We start from the raw sequence: 25,276 nt of genomic DNA, 5'->3' as shown, positions 1-25,276 counted from the left end.
AAGACCCTATCAATGGAAAGGATAGCCGATTTTACCAACCAACATGGCTAGTGCCGAAATATTTAAAGTGAGATATGCCTTCCGTTGACTTGAATTGTTCCGATCGATGTTTAAATCTGTTTAAAGGGCATCAGACGTATAAGTATAGCGGGTGTCCACTCCGGTTTCACTTTGGCTCAAGTTTGAAGTTATTTTGTTTATGAATTAGGATGTTAGCATTCAACATCCAGATGATATTCGTTTTAACTGGTTTAACATATGCATTTGGATGTTGCACTTGGATTCGAAATTAATTGTTTTGAGAGTGATTTTCTGCCTACCAACCGTGAGACCGTGACCACAACACATCGAGAAACTTGGCCGAGATTTTTCTATAGAAAGATGGCAAGATCCTCGGCCTCCATTAAGTACAAATATGCGGTCTGTTTCGGTGATACGGCCATATAATATTGTTTTCGGGAGACGAGTCATAGAGCCACTTCTCATAACTTTCCAATAGATAGACCACTTCCCAGTCACCAGAAGCAGACAGAACATTTAATCCATTTGTACGGAGGGATGTCCGCATCATAAACATGCAGAGCACGCTCTCTCGACCAAGGTGATGTCCAGTCAGAGACCAAACGTATTGCCCAGGCCCCAATACAGTCAGATCACTTCACCATACTGCTAAAAGCACTTTGTAATCATTGACCTAGGTCCTATGACAAGTCGACCGGATGTAATGGTATAAACCTGGGCCAGGTAACGCTTCTATAAATACTCCTCTCGCCATATCAAAGAGCTTAGAAGGGGTAATCAAATCATGGGAGGATGATCGAATCTAAAGAGAATGATTATGGGATTTGAATTGAATCCCATTCAAAAATGTTTTTCTAATTCAATGTGTAGACTATTTGATCGAATAGGATAACAATTTGACGCACACCTTTGCATATAAATCACACGAAATAGTATATATCCAAGTCTATGACCACTCGAAAGTCAACTCCCTCCCTCTTATAGTTTCTTCATGCGTCATGGTGGTGTGAATATAAAACCTCAAAATATTTCGCAGATTGACAAGTTCTATGGGAAAATGTCTAATAAAGCAACTTGCATTTTGTAAAATAAAGAATTAGCAAATCCATTTAATTGCACCAAACAAAATCTTTACTCAAGGTTGTGATAAGACCTGGTCGTATACGCACGTACGGCATGAAGACTTTTGGCGTACTTTTAAAATATATTAATCTCGTGACGTTGATGTTTACACTAGAAGACATCATTGCTCACTTTCACTTGGTTTTCTTGAAGCAATTATCAACTCCATATTCACTCATTTTCTCATATCGTTGACTTTAGCGTGGTTTAATTGGTGTCCATACTGGAGAAGCTTAATTTGTGTGTCCTTACATTTAGTATATAAGTGAATCGTGAGTACATAAGTGTGTGTCGATCTTTTTCCGCGTGTTTTGTGATCGGGGGAATCATGAAGAGTCTTTGTTGGCTTCTGTTGTCGTTGTTTTGGTTTGGAGTTTTCCCGATCCTTCGTTTTGCTGAAGGACAAAATCAAGAAGGTATGTAAGTCCCATGCCCGTCCGGCCATAAGGCACAATAATCACTTTGCTTTGAGGCCACATATGTGATCCGATTATAAGTGTAGTGTAGTGGCGGCTATTAAAATGTTTAACTTACTATATATCATCACTGCATAGGGTCGATGTCTTTCTACTTCATAGTTTTCCCTACTTCATTATTTTTTTTTTTTAGTAACACAACACATGTAGTGGGACACTTTATTTTATGTTTGTCATATTCGTCCCTCAAAAGAGAGGGACCATGTTCAAGCCTGGATTTAATGAGATGGCAACAGAGGTGGTCACCATTAGTATGCCATATTATTCAATAGTTTAGATGATAATTATTTTCTGAACTCGTTTATTAGTGTTAAATATTATCTTCTTTTATTTTTCAACTATTTCTTCGTCTTTTCCTTTTATCATTCATATGATATTTTTAACATAATTTATATCACTTAAGTGATTTCTATCAAATTTGTTTTTCCAGTATTTATAGAAGTCTTAATTGGGGATGTGCCTTTAGTCAAGTGGTTAAGTCCAGTTGACTCCGCCTTCCCCACCGGAGTTCGACTCCAGTAAATCGCGTTACCCCGCGTAGTAGGGATTGGCTATGGATCGGGCTTTGTCGATCCAAAGATGTCAAAAAAAAAAAAAGGTCTTAATTAGCTTAAATAACATTAGTATTAAGTTAGAAGACAAAATTAAATTAAATAAGATTTTTTATTTGTAAACATAATTTAAACAAAATGATAAGTTTCTATAGAATGATTATTAGTAAATACTAAATAGTAATTATAAGATAATTAAGGAAAAAAACATAATTTTTGATTCGTCCGATCAAATTTAGTTACATGTATAGTCACTTTTTTAGAAAAACTAGGTTCTGAACCTGCGCTACGCGCGGGTCTGTTTTTAGTAATATTTTGTATTACTAATAATATTTATTGAAAATTTGGAAATATATGTTTTTATTTTTCTACTTCTTGTTAATAGCCTAAATTTTTGAATTTAAAATTAGCGTATAGTTTAATTTAAATACACAACTAAAAAAAACTCTAACACAACTTTTAGGATTTTACAACATTTATCAAAGGAATATGTTTTTGTTGAATTTCTTTCTTTAGCTTTTTTGGATGACCGGGTCTTTTCACATACGACATTTTGATTGAATGTCATGAAATAAATTGCTGTATGGAGATTAACTTCGACGAATTTCTCATTTTGGTATGCGCAAATTCACTATTGTTTTTTGTCTATCTCACTGCATTAGTTAGTATAGCTTTTGTAAAGATAAGTTTCTTTATAAAAGTATATTCATAAACTTATCTATACTTTTTTTAAACAACTCATATATTTCCTTTGACAAAAGAAAAAAAAAAGCAACTCATATTTTTCTCACATTCTTTTCAATATGTATATGAATTTTTGTCTTCACATATTTTTTCGAAAGCTATCACTTTTTACAAAACTCAGTCGAACTCTTTCGGCTTTACTCTCCTCAAAATAATAAAAACTCTCACGTGATAAAAATAACAAAAAGGCTGATCTCTACGGAATATAGCATCTGGGAAGGAGGAAAGTCAAAGTGATCCATTAGATGTGGATGTAATGCCAGAGTGAGCCACACACAAAAAAATGAGATAGTAACAATCAATGATGAGAGTCAAAATAAAAATAAAATCATAGTATATAAATTAACTTTCAAGCATAAAAACATGGTTATGATTTATGATTAGAGACAAAAGCAGAGATAGCCATATCAAATTATGAGTATGAGAGAAAATTTAAATAAAAGAGATTTAAAGCATCAACATGTGTAGTTACGATTCTTAAGGTATTGACATGTATAGCTGCTCATGGGTTTGTCATAGTTTACTTGAGATACAAGTATCTAAGTGCCAAGATCAAAGAAGAAGAGAAGGTCAGCCAATTCCACCGCCAACCAAATCTCTTTCTCCCACAGTCTCCCAATCTTCCCACGAACACAACGTCTAAGTCGCTCTTAAAAATTGAGACAAACGTCATCATCACCATTACAATCATTAATCATCAAAAGTCGCAACTTTTGATCCGATTTCATAAATGTTGTAACGCCCCGACCGTCCCTACCAGTGGGCCCCACATCCTCTCTCGGGCCCATGGGCACACCCCTGTCCGACGGCCAGTCCGCTACGTCCGGAAGACTTTAAAAACTTGTTTACCGACCCTACAAATCACCACATGATTTTCCCAATGTTTTGCCCTTACTCACACAGTTCCGACATTCACTTCCCTAAAGGTCACCCATCCTAAAATTGCTCCAGCTCAAGCACCCTTAACTGTGGAGTTCTCTCAGGACCGTTGACCGAAAAGATAAGTGCACTTTGGTGACATAGGTGGCCAAATCAATTCTCTTAAACCTCTCCGCATGCACCACCATATTCCGGAAACCGGGGTGTTAAAATTCAACCCCACTAACAGATCGCAATGTCCTCGTTGCGCACCAAGACCGTCACCCCCGATGGTGTGAGCCTTCTTCACCCTACACTCGCCTGGGTTCGGCTCTGATACCACTTGTAACGCCCTGACCGTCCCTACCAGTGGGCCCCACATCTTCTTTCGGGCCCATGGGCCCACTCCTGTCCGGCGGGCGGTCCGCTATGTCCGGGTTGCTTTAAAGACTTGTTTACTGATCCTACAAATCGCCACATGATCTGTCCCTGTGTTTTGTCTTCACTCACACAGTTCCGACAATCACTTCTCGGAAGGTCACCCATCCTGAAATTGCTCCAGTTCAAGCACCCTTAACTGTGGAGTTCTCTCAGGACCGTTGACCAAAAAAATAAGTGCACTTTGGTGAAATAGGTGGCCAAATCAATTCTCTTAAACCTCTCAGCATGCACCACCATATTCTTGAAACCGGGGTGTTACAAATGTGATCTTCATCTTTGTTAGGAAATGTAATTAAAATAGCGGATGAACAAACCATCTCTCTCCTCTATTAAAATAAAGGTCATCTTTTTTTTTTCATCTTCTACTTAAAAGTTTTGTGTGATTCTTCTTATTATGAAACAATAACATATACACGTTTCTACAAACCTACCGACTAATTTTCTTTTAAGAAAGCTCACCGGTGATTTTGATATATCGTCACCAACTACCCAAACAATTTTAAAACGTAGCAGCTGGATATGAGCTGACGAAAACCCTCGTCAATGTATTTATACGGAATCAAGAGGCAGTGAAAACTTTAGAAAGTTTTTCTTTAACTCGACGACATCTATAAGAGAAAGAATAATTCTATGAACTTATTTTCTTAAAAATATTATGGCCAGAAAGATATATTAATCTTCTTTATATGAACTTTTAATTTGGAATATATTGTATTAAAAAATTTTAAAAAGAGGATTTTTTAAAAAATATAACCAAATATAATATTGAAATCTATAATTTACATTTGTCTTATTTATTCTATATATTGTTGTTTAAAAAATTCACATTTCTCTTCTTTCCATAAATTTTGTGTCTTTCCCTTTCTATTAATATTTAATATAGAAAATATTAAAATTTAAAAATGTTTATTAATGAGATGGAAAAAATGTTAATTAGTGAAATGACTAATCACAATTTGTCGTTTAATATTCCACATGGACAGCTTTAGAAGGTTATAGCTTCTTATTTTCATTTCTTAAAAGATATTAATAAAAAATTTATATGAACTTTTAATTTAGTATATATTGCATCAACATTTGCTTAAAAAAAAAAGAGTTTTGGTCAAATATAGCCAAAGATAATATTGAAAGATATAATTTACATTTGTCTAATTTCTTTATGTTGTTATTTCAAAATTCATATTTCTCACCTTTCTATATATTGTTTTTCTATTCCTTTTCATTAATATATTAGTATAGAAAATATTAGAACTCAGAAATGTTAATTAATGTGATGGTATATATACTTTACATTTGTCTTATTTCTATATGTTATTTTTTCAATACTTCACATTTGTCATCTTTCTATATACTGTTTTCTTTTCTTTTTTATTAATATATTAATATAGAAAATGGTAGAATTTAAAAATAAATTAATAAGAAGACTATTATGATTAACTAAAATTTTATATTTAGAATTTTGTACATATTTTCATTATTTTCATTTATAAATGTAATAAATTTTTTAAAAAATTACATTTTGATTAATTAATTTATTTTATATATTTCCATATAAAATATTATATCTAGAAAGTTTTCCATATTTCCATATATTTCTCTTATTTTCATATGCTACTTTTTTCCTTTTTTAAAAAATTTTAATATAGAAAATTAATAAAATCTAAAAATGCTAATTAATGAAGTGTCTTATCTCGATTGGTCGTTTAAAATCCCACGTGGACAGCCTCAAGAGCTTATAGTCTCGACTTTTATATAGTATAGATTTCGTTCGGCATCTAGTTCTATAGAGCCGGCCATGGTATATATAAGTCTTTACCTTTTTTATTTTACCGTTACTCTCTCCCCCTATACGGCTATACACCTATGCATGACTCAACACTTCTTTTCATCATTCTTATGTTTTCATTTCATAACAGGTTTTATTAGTTTAGATTGTGGCTTACCTCTAAATGAGCCTCCTTACACAGAATCGGAAACCGGAATACAATTCTCATCAGACGAGAATTTCATCCAAAGTGGAAAGACCGGTAGAATCCCTAAAAATCTTGAATCAGATAATTTAAAACAGTATGCGACCGTACGATACTTTCCAGATGGAATACGAAACTGCTATGATCTAAGAGTGGAAGAAGGGAGGAACTATCTTATTAGAGCTACATTTTTCTATGGAAATTTTGACGGGCTTAATGTTAGCCCTGAATTCGATATGCATATCGGTCCTAATAAGTGGACAACAATAGATTTGCAAATAGTGCCAGATGGTACAGTGAAGGAGATCATTCACATCCCAAGATCAAACTCTTTGCAAATTTGTATTGTTAAGACAGGGGCAACTACCCCAATGATATCAGCTTTGGAACTACGACCTTTGGCGAGTGATACTTACATCGCTAAATCTGGTTCCTTGAAATATTACTTTCGCATGTATCTTAACAATGCCACCGTTATTCTTCGGTACGTATTCAACTTCAAATCATAACTAGTCTTTATCTTAAATCATTAATATGCAAATAATCCATGCATTTAAATAGTCTTTTAAGCAGTGTTCAAGAAAGCGGTCTAGGCGGTCGCCTAGGCCCCGACTAGGCGCTAGGCTCTCATGCGACGCCTAGATAACCGCCTTGACCGCCTAAAATTACATAGATATTGTTTAATGTATTTTTTCAATTTCAGTTAGAGTTTTATTTATATATATATATATAGTTATAAATATCCATATATTATATAATATAAATATAAATAAATGTTTTATCTAGTTTTTGTTTATAATTTCATAATTTTTAGTTTTATATAGATATTTTATATAACTTTTTTATATAATATCATATTTATAATGTTTTATGTTATAAACGTCTAAACCGCCTAGGCCCCGATTAGGTATTCTAGGCGCTAGGCACCGGGTCACCGCCCGCTTAGTGCCTAGCGCTTTCTTGAACACTGCTTTTAAGTCTTTAAGATCACCTGAGTAATCAAAATAATAATTATAATAATGCAAATGATTGATGCATTTAAATGTTAAGGAAGCTTGGGAAGTTAAGAGTCTTACTCATTTTACTTTTTGACAACCAATACTAAGAGAAAGATTGTGAGTTGTGATAGGTACCCAAAAGATGTTTATGATCGTTCATGGGTTCCATATTCTCAACAAGAATGGACACAAATTTCAACAACTGCAAATGTGTCCAATAAAAATCACTATGATCCACCCCAAGCTGCTCTTAAGATGGCCGCAACACCTACAAATCTTGATGCACCCCTGATGATGGTTTGGCGTTTGGAGAACCCTGATGACCAAATCTACTTGTACATGCACTTCGCGGAGATCCAAGTCCTAAAAGCCAATGACACTAGAGAATTCGACATTGTATTGAATGGAGAAAAAATTAACACTATTGGAGTTAGTCCTAAATATCTTGAAATAATGACTTGGCTTACAACAAATCCTAGGCAATGCAACAGAGGTATCTGCCGAATTCAGTTGATAAAAACCCAAAGATCGACACTTCCACCTCTACTTAATGCTTTTGAAGTTTACTCAGTTCTCCAGCTTCTACAATCTCAGACAAATGAAATTGAAGGTATCAAAACTAGATAGTTATTTTTTTTCTTGTTTTAAATAAATGATTATGTTAAAACATATCCATGAAATCTAATTCATTAAATATTTCTCGCATCAATGAAATTTTATTCTAGTGGTTGCTATGAAGAACATCAGAACTACTTATGGACTGAGTAGAATCAGTTGGCAAGGAGATCCATGCGTACCGAAACAATTCTTGTGGGATGGATTGAATTGTAACATCACAGATATATCTGCACCACCAAGGATAATTTCTTTGTAAGATCAATTATTTCTCTCACACGGACTTTTTAAAATTACTAAAATATGTTTCTATATAATCTAAACTTACAATATGTTTCTAATAACCAGAAATTTATCTTCGAGTGGCTTGAGTGGGACTATAGTGCATGACTTTCAGAATCTAACTCATCTAGAAAGTTTGTAAGTAATGATTGTTAGTGATTAATTAAAAAATAAAGTTTGATATATGCACGATACAAGCAAATAATGGTTCATTGTTTTTCATATCCCAGGGATTTGTCAAATAACACTTTGAGTGGAACGGTGCCCGAGTTTCTAGCCTCTATGAAATCATTGTTGGTCATGTAATAAACTTTCTCAATTTATCTACTTTCTACGTTCACATGAAATCATTTTTGTGTACACATGAATTTTCCTCTACTTCGACAGAAACTTGAGCGGGAACAAACTTAGTGGTGCAATACCTCAAGCTCTTCGCGATAGAGAAAGGGAAGGGCTAAAGTTAAAGTAAGAAAGATTCTATAACTCACCATGCATTATCCCAATTCCCAACTTGAAATATGAATGTTAATATAAATTTTTTGAATTTTAAACTTCTCCTATGTAGTGTCGTTGGAAACAAAGAGCTTTGTCTCTCCGGTACATGCATAGATAAGCAAAAGAAAAAAATTCCAGTAACGATTGTTGCACCAGTCACTTCCATTGCCGCTATCGTTGTTGTGTTGATCCTCCTTTTTGTATTCAAAAAGAAAATCTCATCAAGTATGGAATATTTATAATAACCTCTCTAAATCAAGAAACAGTCATATATTATTACATTGTAGCTATAGTTGCATTTGTTTTACATGCAGGAAATAAGCATGAACCGTGGATCAAGACGAAAAAGAAAAGGTTTACTTATCCAGAAGTTTTGAAAATGACTAAGAACTTGCAAAGACCTCTTGGTGAAGGAGGGTTTGGCGTTGTTTATCATGGTGATCTAAATGGCTCAGAGCAAGTAGCTGTTAAACTACTTTCCCAAACATCAGCACAAGGCTATAAAGAATTTAAGGCAGAGGTAAGAAATATTTTAACTGTTCTGTATAATGATAAGTAAAAAAACTGTAATTTATCTTTATGTTATGTTAAACCAATGTTTTTATGTCTGTGTGTGCGTGTTTGCTTTACATTGCCGCCAGGTTGAACTTCTTCTAAGGGTTCACCACATAAATTTGGTAAGCCTTGTTGGATACTGCGATGAACAAGATCACTTTGCTCTCATTTATGAATACATGTCTAATGGAGACTTACATCAGCATTTATCAGGTGAACACATATATAACTCATAGGAATCTTTTATGGATCACCAAATGAAAATAATTAATTAAAAGTGGTTGAATTAAAACAGCGTTTTAACAAGATTGTCCGTAAAAAATTTACGATTTCGTATAATGCTTAGTGTATAGCTTTAAGATGATAATAATTTTTTTTTGATATGTAGGAAAACACGGTGGCTCTGTTTTAAATTGGGGTACTAGATTGCAAATAGCTATCGAAACTGCATTAGGATTAGAATACTTGCATACTGGATGCAAACCAGCAATGGTGCATAGAGATGTCAAAAGTACAAATATATTGTTGGATGAAGAGTTCAAAGCCAAAATTGCGGATTTCGGACTCTCTAGATCGTTTCAAGTTGGAGGCGATCAATCTCGAGTTTCAACAGTTGTTGCTGGTACTTTAGGATATCTTGATCCCGAGTAAGTATATCTATCATCTTACACCATGGTTTTAATATGTTATATATATATATATATATATATGTTTTTATTTCTTTAAATTGGTTCAAGAATTGTAAACTACATATGATTCACTCCATTTTCTTGCCTTTACAGATATTACTTAACAAGTGAGTTGTCCGAGAAGAGTGATGTCTACAGTTTTGGGATCTTGTTACTAGAGATTATCACAAACCAACGAGTGATTGAACAAACCCGTGAAAAGCCTAACATAGCAGAATGGGTGACATTTTTGATTAATAAAGGAGACACTAGTCAGATCGTGGATCCTAAACTTCACGGAAATTATGACACTCACTCTGTTTGGAGAACTCTTGAAGTAGCAATGTCATGCGCAAATCCTTCTTCGGCCAAACGACCAAACATGTCTCAAGTAATCATCAATCTTAAAGAGTGTCTTGCTTCTGAAAACGCAAGGGCAAGTAGGATTCAAAACATGGACTCTGGTCATAGCTCGGATCAGCTTAGTGTGACTGTGACCTTTGATACCGACGACGTGAAGCCTAAGGCAAGATAGCATATACATGTTCTTCTCTAATGTGACATAAACCAAACCTTTTTTCTTGTACCAAAAAAAAAAAAAAAACAAACCTTTCGATGCATAACTCTATGTTATAACCATTGTGAAATAGTTTTTTATTTTATTTGTCACTTGCCATGTAATGAAAGTTGTAAATATGAATATTACTTGTTTGAAAAATATACATGTGGAATGTTATTTTTTTTTTGACATCATGTGGAATGTTATTTGTTCATATGATGATTTAATTTGCGTTAATTGGCGCTATATTCCTCAATCCGTGGCGCTTAATTGAAAATTCATAAATTTTCACTTGCAGGCATCACACGGATCGAGAATACTAACCGTCGATAAAAATAAATCAACGGCAAATATTTAATCTCATTGTTCACCCGGATCGATATCTACAACCGTTAGATCTAATAAGAGATCTGACGGCTCAAATTAATTGGATCCGTCTTGTATATAAAATCACATCTCCTCTTACCAAAACTCTCAAATTCATCTCAATCTCACTGTTGAATCTTCAAATCCAAAGTTTTCCCGAGAAAAATCAAAGTTTCCTGAGAAAATGTCAGGTCGTGGAAAGGGAGGCAAAGGTTTGGGCAAAGGAGGAGCCAAACGTCACAGGAAGGTTCTGAGAGATAACATCCAAGGAATCACTAAGCCGGCGATTCGGAGATTGGCTCGTAGAGGTGGAGTCAAGCGTATCAGTGGTCTGATCTACGAGGAGACACGTGGCGTTCTCAAGATCTTTTTGGAGAATGTTATCCGTGACGCCGTTACTTACACTGAGCACGCTCGGAGAAAGACGGTGACTGCTATGGATGTTGTTTATGCTCTTAAGAGACAAGGAAGAACTCTCTATGGATTCGGCGGCTAGGGTTTTTGATTGTTGTTTTTGTGTTTTTCTACGTTGCTTAGAAATGTTAATTTTCAGAATTTGGTGTTAATTCCGAAAAAAACAAAAAAATGAAGGATGTTGTTTTGCAAGTTTGTCATTGTAGTCTTTAATTGTGATTCGGTTTTAGTAATAACAGTTTCTCTATGCTTGTTTAGTTTCCTTTGAACACGACGCAATATCAAAATAGTGAATCTCACAAGTCCAAATGTGTTGGTTAGAGATGATAACCGGATCGGTTAAATTGGTTTGGTCGAAATAACTGATCAAAATCTTTAGTATCAAGTATCAACTCTGGTTTGCCGCGAACAACTGCTTATTAAGAGAGAAACGACATGAGGTTTGTTGATTATGTGGACTAATCCATAAATTCGTGCATTTAATGACTGTTAATCAGATGCTACTTGCTAGCTTGTTTTTTTCTTGATAACCATAAGAAAATTAAAAGATTTCTAGCTTCAAAAGAACGAGAGACTTGAAAAAAATCGATTACCCACCTTTTTCTCCTATAAAAGGGCCTATTTCAAGCCCACGAATGATATATGGCTTGGTTCGTTTAGGGGCCCATCTTTGTCCATTGTAAATACGGAAACAATGGCCTAATCAAATCACAACGTAATTTATATGATATTAGTCCTCAAACGAACTAATTAACCAAATTACCAAACCATCATAAAATCAAGTTCGAAGCCCATTTTGCTCTTCTTAAATATATTTTCTACATTGGCCAAATATGTCTATGAGTTTTAATTCTTATCACCATCAGTTGATGTGTTATTATCTTTAGGATCGACTGATTAGGTTATATAGTAAGCAGGACTTTAGGTTGACCGAGCAAGTTCAGTAATCTGATTAGGTACATTAATCGAAATGTTTCAAATTAGCTAGACATATTTGTTGTTAGAAACAGTCAAATTTGTTGTCAAAATTTTCCTTCTTTTTTGGTCAGTCAAATCTTTCCTTTACTATACCATAAATTATGATTATTATTAATGACTATGAAAAAAATTATCCTTGACTATTGATGAACACACGTAAATATTTATACACAATTGATATGTTAAGGAGAAAGAACTAAGGTAGTCACATTAATTGAGTCTTATTTTTTCAGTCAATACTAATCGTTGCCAAAAAGATAGAAATATTATAGCCACAAATCTCTCTCCATGATTACTCACACTAAACCTTATTAATTTTATCTAGCAAAACCCAACATTCACAAAAAACATAAACATTAGAGAGATTCGGCCATGGCATCCAAATGCATAGGTGATTGTGTAAACATCAAAAACGATGCCGTTTGCGTCCGGCCCGGTAGAACTCACGCCAAAATTCACAAGTGGCCGATGGCGGAGGTAGAGTTCGTACGGTCTATAAGCCACGGCGGTAGCCAGGGTCGTACTACAGCGGTGGAAAGCTTATCTTGTAGGCAAATGTACCTTAGGAGCTATACGTTCTCAAAAAAAGAGGAGAACGGAGACGGTGATGGAAGTGGAGGAGGAGCAGGGAGGAAGAAGGCGGCGAAGAAATATACAAGGCCGAGTAAAAGGGCGTTACTTAGGAGAGTTGTGGTCCGATTCACATGGAAATGTTTGTCTTGTACTTGCCCTAATAAGTTTGATCTTAAACAGTGAAGTAATTTTATCAATAAAGAGAAGAATAATAAGAGTTTTGTTTTTAATCATATTGAAAATTCAATATCAATGATCTTTTATATTAACTAGATAATTATGGACGTATACACATGGATCTTTTCTAATAGATGTGCTTTGGATTTCAAGTATTTATTTATTTATTTTTAACTTTTTTTTTGTGCTAACATACTTGTTTTCATTCCTTCAATCCAAAAAAGAGAAACAAAAGGTACAACAAAAGTCTTCCAAACTCATGGTTGGGTACAATAAGAGTAAGGAGCAAAGGCTTGCAACATAGATAAGATAGATAGGAGAAGCAATAAGCTTTGAGGATAGATCCCTACAAACCCGGAGACATAAGCTAGATAGCAACATGCCACATGCGAGATCATAGTGTGTTGAAGACACTTTCGTGAACAGTTCGGAAATTTTAGAATTAGTCACTATCAACAGATCTAGTGACGTTAAGAATGGATAGCAAAGTACATAAAAAGATATGTGTTAGTAAATTTCCTTGTGAACCACTTCCTTTTTTCTCTTATAGAGTGAGAGATAAGGTTCACCACATAAGTAACTTTGAAATTATATACACCTTAAAGACTCTAAAAGCTGACTCTATAGAGCAAGAGATAAGGTACACAACGATTTAATAAAGATGAAGAGATTTGGCATATGTTACCTGAAATTTCTACTATTCTTCTTTCCACATAAATGAATCAGAAAATGAGAGCGAGGGAGAGATAGTTTAAGTAGGAAGAGAGAACAGATTTCAGAATGCAAGAGGGATATGAGGAAATATTATAGCGATTTTGGAGACCTTCTCCTTTGTGAGTAATCATATTTTCTTTTTTATGATAAACTTAGAAACATTATTGAGAAAACTTTTATAGCAAAAAAAGTTGAGAAAACTTCTCAACTTTTTTCTCTGACTTGGTGTTTTATATCACAAAATAAAAGTAATATAATTGATAAGGGATAAGGAGTTCTATGAATATATATTCATCACAACAAAAATAAGGAAAACAGTTCACACTAGCGGTTAGAAGTACCCTCCAAAAAAAGCGACCATGGCCTCAAAATGCATAGATGCTTGTGTAAACATCAAAATAGACTCCATTTGCATCCGGCCTGTTATGACTTACGCCAATCTCTACAAGTGGCCAATGGCGGAGGCGGAGTTCGTACGGTCAATCAGTAACGACGGTAGCCAGCGTCGCACCACGGTGGTTGACAGCATATCTTGTAGGCAAATGTACCTTAGAAGCTACACTTTTTCAACAAAAGAGAACGAAGAAGACAATGATAGAGGAAGTGGCGAAGCCGCTGATCGGAGAAACAAACAGAGTTGTTTTCGAGGAGGAGGTGGGAGAAAGAAGGCGGCCAAGAAAGCTACGAGGAAGAACCAAACATCGTCGTGTAGGGCGTTTGTTTTGGGACTCGTATGGAAATGTTTGTCTTGTGCGTCCACTACAAAGGTTACTAATATTGATTAGTGATCACTAATGAGAATAATAATTTTGGAAATTTATTGTTGATGATTGTTTAAAGTTCAAGAATTGGTCGTGGTGAAGGAAAGAAACGAACCAATGAAACCGGACGAATACTGTTTCAAGACAAAACCCAATATAGATTAAGATGAAATAAACAGTTTCTCAAACGAAACAAGAACCATGAAGAACTATGTTTTTAACTTCTAAACTTACAATACAATTGAAACAACAAGAGTGTTAAACATCCATATAATAGAAAGAACAAACAAATTTCAGACAACTTCAAAATGAACATCAATAAAATACAAACTCAGGATAAGGGAGAGAGGAACAAAATAAGGTAAATTTTCAAAGTATTCGTATCATGACTGATGAAAATCTGCAGTAGAAACAGATCAAGCAGAGACAAAGATCCAATCTGAAAAAAAACTGATGCTTTTTCCTGGTTACATACTTTGCTTGCTCTGTTTCTGTCAAAAGATCAGATCTTTGGCTTCTCTAGGCACTGGCATTGCTCAAATCTCTCACTATCTTCCCTCAGATTTAACCAGTTGTGAGAATACTTTACTCATGGAAACGCCAGAGAGATCATCAATGCTCGATTCTTCGAACTGCCCCGCTGTGCCTGGAACGTTAACACTTGTGTCTCCCTGACTGAAATTGTTGATCTGTGGAGGTAATTCACCGATCATATTCGTGCTGTTATCTTCTGGTTCGCCATCAACGACTGCTTCTTGTAGCTGCAGAGCGTATTCAAGATTCCACAACACATCTCCCATAGATGGCCTATCGACACCGTAATCAGCCAAACATTTCTCACCTGTTTCCGCAAATTTCCTTAACGAATCGGGTCTGATATTTCCGCAAAGCGACTGGTCGATGATCTGATCTAGTTGTCCTTTCTTCTGCCATTTCATCGCCCATTCCGCAAGATTCACCATTTCTCTTGGAAGTGTCGGGTCTATAACGGGTCTAGCACAGAGAACCTCAAAAAGAACAACCCCAAAGGAGTAAACATCGGATTTCTCTGTGAGCTGTTGCCTTCTGAAGTACTCGGGGTCAAGATATCCAAAACTTCCTTTGACAGCAGTACTCACATGAGTTTGATCGAGCTCAGGTCCGGTCTTGGACAGTCCAAAGTCTGCAACTTTAGCCATGAAGTTCTCGTCGAGCAATATGTTTGCAGATTTCACGTCTCTGTGAATAACCGGTTTCGAGTCACCCGTGTGAAGGTAATGCAATCCTCTAGCCGCGCCAATGCAGATCTCAAGCCGTTGTTTCCAAGTCAAGCTAGGAAGACCTGAGCCGTAAAGATGACTCTTTACCGTTCCATTCTCCATATACTCGTATATCAGTATCATCTCATTGTTCTCATCACAGTAACCGATCAGAGAGACCAAATGCCGGTGACGAAACTGAGATAACATCTCGATTTCTGTCCTAAATTCCGCAAGCCCTTGCTGAGATTTTGGGTTTCCTCTTTTCACAGCTACCTTTGTACCGTCATTAAGCTCTCCTTTGTAGACTTTACCAAAACCGCCCACCCCGATGTTGCGACTCTCGTCAAAGTTATTTGTAGCGTCTTTAACCGCTGCAAAGGGAATACGGTAATTGGCATTGGTAGTTATACTTGTAAGCGTAGTTCCGTTGGAGTATTTGCTTCCCATTGAAGTTCCGTTTATTGAAAACGGCATCCAAGTCTTTGAATGACCATCTTGGCCACGTTTCCGCTTCTTATACAACACAAAGCAACTTCCCAAGAAGACTACCGCGAGCAACGAACCAATGGCTGAACCTACAATCATCCCGATATTACTCTGCTTACTGCTTGAACTACTACCAGGCACAAATGACCCGGTGCTTAGCTGACCCTTAGAGTTATTCATCTTCATGATCTCCAATCCGTTCACAATCGCGTTTGGATAATCGGTGTGAACAGTCGACGGACCAATGCTCACACGGATTTTATTACTACCCTTTGGAGTCTGCGTGACAAAGTCCATCGAGTATGCACCAGCCAAAGTGTTATCCACAAGAGTGCTAAGATCAATATCCGTAGCAGCGACCATCGAGTCAACATAAAGATTGAAATATAGCTGGTTTAAAGACAAGCTAACAATATCGCAGAAGTGGAAGCGGAAATAGTACTGAAAACCAGGCTCAACGTCGAACTCCCACGTGACATTGAAAATGCTATTCGGGTTATCCGCGGAATTCATCTCAGTACAACTACCATAAACGGTTCTTGGCGCAGAGTCCTCTGTTGCATAACCTGGAACAAAGTTAACAGTTGAAAACTTAGACACAGTCTTCGCTAAATTCTTCTCAAGCAGAAACCCCGAATCAGGCACCCAAGTTCTCGTAAGAGTATCGTTGTTAGCCGCAACAAGCGGACCGCCCATGTTCACTCTATGAATGGTTTCAAGACCCTGCATTGACATATCCGGAAACTGCACAGGGTTGCCTATAAACCTTGGACTACCAGTGATCAATGTATCCGGAATCGATATAACCTCGATCGCGTTCACAAACGCAAACGAACCACCCGAGGGAGTAAACGTGAGCACTAAATCATTAGTAGTCACATTCAAAGAGTACTCTTTAACAACTCTCGTACTCTTAACATTGAAATCACTCAAAAGGACATGACTTTGTGACGAAACTGCGAATTTAGCTGAACCCATTTTGAAGTTTTGGTAGTCAAAAGGATTGAAATAGAGACGAACCCAATGACGACCACGAGTGATAGAGAATTTGTAGCTAGAGACTTCGGTGAAGACTCTCGCCGTTTGGTAAATGTCTGAGCCAGCGTTATTAACGCTTTCGCTTGCGAGAATCTCTTTGGGAGAAGTAAGTAACTTCGAAGAGAGCTTATCAGACATAAAGATTCGACCCATTAGTGTTCCATTGGTTGGTGATCCACAGTTGATTAAGTAATTATCTTGAGGTGTGAATCCATGGCAGATGCAAATCAAGATCGAAATCAAGATGAAATTTCCAAACTTTTCAATACCCATTTTGACCCAATAGAGAATAAACCTGGAAATGGAAACAGATCGGGAAAAAGAATCAATCAGCTAGATTCAAGATTAGGGTTTTTTTTTACATGAACTTGAAACCAAGCAAAGATGGAAACTTTTTCAAGATTCAAGAAAACAATAAAAGTTTTTACCTTTAAGACAAGAAATTTAGTAGAAGTAACGGTCCCATGAAAGGGCTGATTCAGGTAATTAATAGAGATCAAGAAACGGAAAAAAACTCAGATTTTGAGTATTTGGGGTTTTGTATAAAAAGATAGCAAAATGCCAAAATCTGTACTTGTATTAGAGAGTAGGTTCCAGAGAAGAACAAGAGTTTTGATTCTTTGTGAACTCTGCAAAAAATGAACTCAGGACTATTCAATAGAGAAGGAGGAAGAAAGATGAAAGAATAAAATCGTATTTTCTGGCTGTATTTTTTTTTTTTTAATGGCTAAGGAATTTCCAGAAAATGATTAGAAACGTAAATTATTCGTTGCATTTAATATGTCAATGGCAAAAAGCTCTTTTTTATTTGTCGTCGAAAATAGTAAAATACAAATATTTTCTTAAAAATGTTAGATATTTTTGTTTCTATTTTAAAAATATATATATATATATATTATATTTTTTTTTTCAGGTGCCTGCATATGGTGGTGGTTTGCAACAAAGTCTTTGTTTGATGAAATTATTATTTATTTTTTTTGTGAATTTTGATATATTTATTTTAAAGTTTCTGACAATATCGATGAAGAGGGCACTTGAATTCATTATTTCATGGAAACCTCTTTGGGTTGTGTTCACTTGTCTGTCTATATTTTTCTAGTGTTTGTTTACCTTATATTTAGGAAAAATATATTTAGTAATGTAACACACATAACATTACTATTAATTCTTCAGTCCTACTAAATCTTGGTCTTTTACTATAGACTTTAAGTTTACTATATGTCAAAAGTGTGCCCCAAAAAATTGAAGATTAAAAGCTTTTTGTATTGGGTGCATATCTTTTTGGGTTTGCAAGATTTTAAGAAAATGACAACATTAAGTTTAACCACTCCATTATATTTATACAACCATATGGAACATGACACATGTTATAATAATTTATTTATTTGGAAATAATTCCCACTAATGCTCCTTGTGACATTATTCTTAAATAGAATTATTTCCTAACAAGACACCGCAACCACATATATATTATTAATATTGTTGTAGTGGCTGGCAAAATTTGATAGATGCAATAGTGGAGTTTGGGCAATGATTTATTGGATTAAATAAGTAACCAAGATTGGTGGAAGCCCATAGCCAAATTGTTAGCTCACGTCTATGTAAAGTGTTTTATCTTAGTCTTCTTCACCTGAAAGTTAAATACGAAAGGTTTCTACTTCTTTATAGGTTGGATATTTTTTTTGTGTCGGCAGCTTTGATTGTTTTCTCTTTTTAACTCAACATAGAAAGGTTATTACTTATTATTATACCTCTCAATAGATTGTAGCCAATTTGGTTAGTATACATTCATCTAAACATCCAATGACTCAAAATCATGTTTGGGTAACTATTCAATCGGCTACCCTATTACAAGCTCGTGGTTGAAATTATAAGGATTATTCATCTATACGAAAAGCCAAAAAATGGTTCTATCATGGAATCATTTATAATAAAAATGGTGAACTCTTTCTAAGAAAAAATATTGATAGAATCATAAAACAAGGAAGAAAACTTGAGAAAAAAAAATTCTAGCAATATTCCGTAAGCTTTGTTATTCTTAGTCGACCTCCGAACCCTACACTAATTTCAACCTATGATTAGGACTGTGCTGATTTGCGGGCAAGTCAGCTGAACAAATGAAATTCCCAACCACACCACGTTGAATATTCATGAATCGTGACTACTTTGGTATTGTACAGACATATATTTTACGTATCAATTGGAAATTTGGATGAACGTGATGTCAAAAAGATAAAAACAAAAATAACAAAATATTGGATATATGAACGTGAGCATTTACTTTCAAATTTCTATAAATGGGCCATAACAATACAAAAGCCGTTAACTCTAAAATGTCCATTCAACGCGGAGTCAACCCAAAAAACTCATTCAAATAAGTTTTTTTTTGGTGAAGACTCGATCTGCACTTCTATTGGTGGTGTTTCTATGAGATACCAATCTTACAAATAAATCAAAAAAAAAAAAAAAAAAAAATTAATTAAAAAAGCTGAAAAACGTTTTATTTGAAAAATTCTCTCTTTCATACACATGTCACTCTTAGAATGGTTTAACAATTTCTTTGAAAAATCAATTATTCTATAATTTATAATATCAATTAAATAGTTTATAGGTTTTTATTTTTTATTTTTCTATAATTCATAAAATAAAAATATCTATATATCAAACTCTATTATATAAAAGTTTAAACTATATATTAATATTATTTTTAATTGAATAATTTAATTTTTTGATAAATAATGTGTTATCTTTTGTCATTATTTGATAAAATGATGTGTAATTTTAATCATATTGTTTTACAAAATATAAAATATAATTAAATGATATGTTTAATATAATTTTTTTATTAAAATATTAATTTTATGTGAATGATATACTCAATACAATATTTCACTAATAGAGGTAACATTGTAGTATAAGGTTCTCTAAATAAAATATTGAAGAAAAATTAATATTATATGGTCGAGAAACTCACATGATATATCACCAACGAAGATGCTCTAAGTTGGAACAAACTCAAGTGTGAATTGTTCTTCCTAACTAATAAAATCTCATACAAATAATTTGTAATCACTTGTACCTTTCCTAAAATATATGTTCTATTTTGTAAAATATAATTGGGACTGCCCACACAGCTGTCGTCCAGTGGTTGTTGAGATCGAATTGGGGAAATGTTTGAAGGAACTAACCCAGGTTCGATCCACGCTGGAAATAAAAAACACATTTGTGTGGGAAGTCTAGGCTTGGGCCAAATAGTCTACCTAGTAGTCCAGTAACAGGCGATCTGGCTACCCTTTGGCATTAGTCGGAAAGCATTCCAAACTCGGGACAGACAGTGTGGTGGCCCTTCGGGAAGAAGTCCACTCTGAAGCACTTCGGTGCATTTCTACCGGGACTGACCGGATCAGCCGATAGGGTTTATCAAAAAAAATATATATAATTCGGACTGGTCGGCCACGAAAGTATGTGGAATCGCATTTTCAACATATATCAGATAAATAACAAAACTATTCAATATTAGAAGAAGAAAACAGTATAATTAATATAGAGTTTGATTGGTATATATGTTAGATTATCAGTTGAATAGCTCAATAATAGTTGAATTATAAATAAGAGAATCGATAAGATGACAAAAAATTTAAACTGAACATATATATATATTTTAAGCACGACTACAAGAAAATGATTTTATTATGACGGATAATAATAAATATTTTGTCTCAACAAAAATCACTTTCTCAAATTTAGTAAATGAATGAACTTTCTCAAATTTATTTATAACATTTAAACATGCGGGACAAATTCAAAAATTACTTATTTTTAACGTTTTATAATTTAGCACAAGTTTTTGTGAATGATATGTATTCAACGGAACACAAAAAAATTGTATACCATTCAAGCTTTTTTAGAAATAATTAATACTTAGATTTAGAATGACCTTCTTCGTTTTTGACCTTATAATCGTAGCATGAACTAAATTCAGAAATCATAGTCCATATAGTCGTAATCGAGAACTATAAATGTATTATCCAAATAAACGCGTTTTATAATATCACAATAAGTCAAAGTAAACGATATATATCAATTTATATACACACTACTACGTGAATGTAAGCAACGTAGCTCATTTGATCATGGCTGCGCTTATTCTTCTCAGTCTCCTCTCTCTCTCCACCATAATAAATTAAAAAAATTTACAATCATTATGTCTTAATTTATTTTTCAACCTATTGAAAAAAAAATAAAAAACAAAGTAAAGTTAAAGATTTGAAGTATCATAAAGGAGAACTGACAGAATAATTATTTTAAAAATAAATAAATTAAAGTAGTTGCAATTTTGGTAAAAGAGAATTCTTCTCAAAACGTCGTTTGTTTCTTATGAATTAAGTATATATTTCTATTTAGATTTATCTGTTGTGTTTGAATATATTAGTTTAAAAGGTTAATTTGAGTGAAAGAAATAAAAAATGTTTATACAGAAGTGTGAAAATTAGGATAAAAAATTGATTTTAAATATAAAAGATAAGAGGTCATTGGTTAAAAATACTAAACCATACAAACTATACAAGATGTCTAATAAGTACTATTTCTTATAATAAACTATACCTTTTGAAAGCAAACTTTTAGTGATCATAAACAAACAAAGTATTATTCTTCAACTTTATCATGATCATCATCAGTCATCACCTTCTCCTTCTCCCTCTATTCTTCAACTACACCATCACCTTCTCCTTCTTCCTCTATTCTTCAACTTCACCAGCACTTTCTTTTTCTTCCTTTACTTAACATAACAATAACTAAAAGCATGATTTGTGTTTTATTTGTTGAAGTTTAAACTAATTTTGTTATATCTTATACTTTGCTTCAAGCTTCTCAAACACAATTTAGTTTATGTGAATTTGCAAAGAAGATCAACAGTTTAAGAGTGGCATAAATTTGTGTGTTAATGTGTGATTGAAAATATATAAATATTTGCTATTATATCGAAAGAGTTGATTAATATTATTAGGGTATATATATGAAAAAACGTTACATGAGTAATTGAGTAGACCATAAAATTTCCGTTTTGAAAATGACCCAATTATTATTGAGATCATAATGAAATTTAACTACATAATGTTTAGTCCCAATTTTTTTTCTCTCATGACTATCATACATTTACAATATTCTTGTCTTTGGACTTTTTTTTTTCATTCAATTTTATATCTACTGCCCTAACATTTTTTTAGTGACGGATTAAAAAAAATAGAATTAAAAAATGATGTCAATTAAGTGGCCTAATAGATTGCGAGTGAAACTCTTTTTATATATATAAGATTTTTTACGGAATCATATTTTAAAATCATATGAATTATTTAAATATTGAAAAATGATACATCATTAGGATAAAAATATTCAACTATTAAGAAGACATTGTAAAATAGTTTAAAAATAAAATAGTTTAAAAATATGTCAAATGTACTAATAAGATAAGAGAAATATCTCTTCTTAAAACTAAATTAAAAGAGACAAAGTTAAATGAAAGAGGACAAATGTCACTAATTTTTTTCTCTCATGACTATCATACATTTACAATATTCTTGTCTTTGGACTCTTTTTTTTTCATTCAATTTTATATCTACTGCCCTGACATTTTTTTTAGTGACGGATTAAAAAAATAGAATTAAAAAATGATGTCAATTAAGTGGCCTAATAGATTGCGAGTGAAACTCTTTTTATATATATAAGATTTTTTACGGAATCATATTTTAAAATCATATGAATTATTTAAATATTGAAAAATGATACATCATTAGGATAAAAATATTCAACTATTAAGAAGACATTGTAAAATAGTTTAAAAATAAAATAGTTTAAAAATATGTCGAATGTACTAATAAGATAAGAGAAATATCTCTTTTTAAAACTAAATTAAAAGAGACAAAGTTAAATGAAAGAGGACAAGTGTCACTAATTTTTTTCTCTCATGACTATCATAAGTTTACAATATTCTTGTCTTTGGGCTCTTTTTTTCATTCAATTTTATATCTACTGCCCTGACATTCTTTTTAGTGATGGATTAAAAAAAAAATCATAATTAAAAAATGATGTCAACTAAGTGGCCTAATAGATTGCGAGTGAAAGTCTTTTTATTTATATAAGATTCTTTATGGAATCATATTTTAAAATCATATGAATTATTTAAATATTGGAAAATGATACATCATTAGGATAAAAATATTCAACTATTAAGAAGACATTGTAAAATAGTTAAACAATAAAATAGTTTAAAAATATGTCGAATGTACTAATAGGATAAGATAAATATCTCTTTTTAGAACTAAATTAAAAGAGACAAAATTAAAATGAAAGAGGACAAGTATCATAAAAAAATAGTGCCAAATGTCGCAATGTTAAGAAAAGTTAGAAAAAACCTTCTCATATTATATAAGATATAATTTAGTAATATTTACCTTATTAGGTAAATTTAACTAATTTAAAATATCAAACGTTTCTCCAAGTTTTGGTAAATAACCAAACTCGACCATTTATTTATTTTCTGAACACTTCAAACTCTGATTGAATACATATGATTGTAAAGTTCATTGCTTCCAACTTAAGATTCAATTGACATTGATATGAATGATTGATGTTAATATATAGGAAAATTATCAATTTTACACACTTAACTCTATAATATGAAATGCTTTGAATGATATTAATTATTTCATTGTTTATACTAACAATCTGTACATTATGCAACGAAAGCATATAAAACAATATAAACCAATGCCGAAGGAGGTTTCTACTAACAATCTGTACCCATTTCTTTCTTCTTATTTTTTTCTTTTGGGTCAAAATTGTTCCTTTAACTAGTATATGTTATTATTATTATTGCAATTTTTTTCTTAATGCAAAAACAAAAGATTTTGTTATTATAATTTTGAAATGAAGAAAAGCTCTTAATTAGTCATTGTTTATCCCAATAAATTGTCACCATATACTTTGAACATATTGGGATATCGTATATAATCATATCCCACATGTTAAGGGATTTACAATCATGTATTTAATTCTCCTAATTGATAGCTCATATCTTTGTATTTATGTCTTACGATTTCCTCTTGGCTTATATAAGCTATGTAATTCATTTACTGGAATACACAGAAATATTTCTTCATCTTGTTGTCTTCTCTTTCTGTTCATGGTATCAGAGCCTGAAACACAAATTTGAAGATTTTTTTTTTTTTTTCTCGAACGAATTCCGACGATGTCTGAACCAAGATCGAACCCGACAACGACACCAGCAGCCACGGAGGTGCGACGAAAGATTTCTCCGTACGATTTGACTGCTACCGACAACCCAGGAGCCGTGATATCTCACCCGTTGCTGGTGGGAACGAATTATGATGAGTGGTCCTGCGGAATGAAAACAGCTCTGCTGTCCCGAAAGAAGTTTGGTTTCCTCGACGGATCCATTGCTCGTCCGGCTGAGGGATCACCCGACTTCGAAGACTGGTGGACGATTCAGGCACTGCTTGTGTCATGGATCAAGATGTCGATTGATCCCACTCTGAGATCTAACATCTCTCATCGGGATGTTGCTAAGGATTTATGGGATCATCTCAAGAAGCGGTTTTCTGTCATGAATGGGCCAAAGATCCAGCAAATCAAGGCAGAATTGGCGTGTTGCAAGCAGAGAGGGCTTGCGATTGAGACTTACTTTGGTAAGCTCACTCGAATCTGGGATAGTATGGCTGCTTATCGACCATTGAGGGTGTGCAAATGTGGAAAGTGTGAGTGCAATTTGGGTGAATTGCAAGAAAAAGACCGTGAAGATGACAAAGTGCATCAATTTCTATTCGGATTGGATGACAGTTTGTTCCGAACTGTGAGATCCACCTTGGTGTCTCGTGTTCCAATTCAACCAATGGAGGAGGTGTACAATATCGTGCGTCAAGAGGAGGATCTGGTGCGTACTGGAACCAAAAGTCTTGAAGATCAACAAGAAGTTAGTGCTTTTGCTGCTCAAACAAAATCACAATTTCGTCGGGATGATAAAGACAAAAGTCTGTTTTGCAAACACTGTAACCGTGCCGGGCATGCCTCCGAGAGTTGTTATGGTGTGATCGGATATCCAGAGTGGTGGGGCGATAGACCAAGGACTCGCTCTGCAACAGGTCGTGGTCGTGGT

The 25,276-nt window shown here is 33.8% G+C and overlaps 5 protein-coding genes across 6 annotated transcripts; 4 read left to right on the top strand and 1 right to left on the bottom strand.

Moving 5' to 3' along the window:
• Window positions 1-1,321: 1,321 nt before the first annotated feature.
• LOC9313550 (probable LRR receptor-like serine/threonine-protein kinase MEE39) lies at window positions 1,322-10,502 on the top strand. Of its 2 annotated transcripts, XM_002877436.2 has the most exons (12): window positions 1,322-1,559; window positions 6,130-6,667; window positions 7,313-7,791; window positions 7,907-8,051; window positions 8,145-8,216; window positions 8,309-8,380; window positions 8,466-8,543; window positions 8,644-8,798; window positions 8,888-9,093; window positions 9,215-9,341; window positions 9,517-9,775; window positions 9,911-10,502. In XM_002877436.2, the coding sequence occupies exons 1-12, from the start codon at window positions 1,472-1,474 to the stop codon at window positions 10,329-10,331; spliced, it is 2,640 nt and encodes an 879-aa protein (XP_002877482.1). In that variant the 5' UTR covers window positions 1,322-1,471; the 3' UTR covers window positions 10,332-10,502. The 2 variants fall into 2 exon arrangements, with proteins under 2 accessions (XP_002877482.1, XP_020882515.1); XM_021026856.1 differs by lacking the exon at window positions 6,130-6,667 and having other exon boundaries at window positions 1,476-1,559.
• A 318-nt stretch (window positions 10,503-10,820) lies between these two features.
• On the top strand, window positions 10,821-11,397 carry LOC9313549 (histone H4). Its single transcript, XM_021024513.1, has one exon. It carries the CDS (start codon window positions 10,906-10,908, stop codon window positions 11,215-11,217), a length of 312 nt encoding a protein of 103 aa, XP_020880172.1. The 5' UTR covers window positions 10,821-10,905; the 3' UTR covers window positions 11,218-11,397.
• A 710-nt stretch (window positions 11,398-12,107) lies between these two features.
• On the top strand, window positions 12,108-12,902 carry LOC9313548. Its single transcript, XM_002877434.2, has one exon. The coding sequence runs from the start codon at window positions 12,486-12,488 to the stop codon at window positions 12,867-12,869; it is 384 nt and encodes a 127-aa protein (XP_002877480.2). The 5' UTR covers window positions 12,108-12,485; the 3' UTR covers window positions 12,870-12,902.
• Window positions 12,903-13,055: 153 nt separating this feature from the next.
• LOC9311846 lies at window positions 13,056-14,611 on the top strand. Its single transcript, XM_021024512.1, has one exon. It carries the CDS (start codon window positions 13,937-13,939, stop codon window positions 14,360-14,362), a length of 426 nt encoding a protein of 141 aa, XP_020880171.1. The 5' UTR covers window positions 13,056-13,936; the 3' UTR covers window positions 14,363-14,611.
• LOC9313547 (receptor-like protein kinase HERK 1) lies at window positions 14,518-17,897 on the bottom strand. The gene is made up of 2 exons (XM_002875731.2): window positions 17,532-17,897; window positions 14,518-17,398 (listed from the first exon to the last, which is right to left on the bottom strand). The coding sequence occupies exon 2, from the start codon at window positions 17,374-17,376 to the stop codon at window positions 14,887-14,889; it is 2,490 nt and encodes an 829-aa protein (XP_002875777.1). The 5' UTR covers window positions 17,377-17,398; window positions 17,532-17,897; the 3' UTR covers window positions 14,518-14,886.
• Between the last annotated feature and the right edge of the window lie 7,379 nt (window positions 17,898-25,276).

Source organism: Arabidopsis lyrata, assembly GCF_000004255.2.
Source record: "Arabidopsis lyrata subsp. lyrata unplaced genomic scaffold ARALYscaffold_5, whole genome shotgun sequence".
NCBI lineage: Eukaryota > Viridiplantae > Streptophyta > Magnoliopsida > Brassicales > Brassicaceae > Arabidopsis > Arabidopsis lyrata.
Note: the sequence above shows the minus strand (reverse complement) of the source record. Positions and strands in the feature narration are given on the sequence as shown.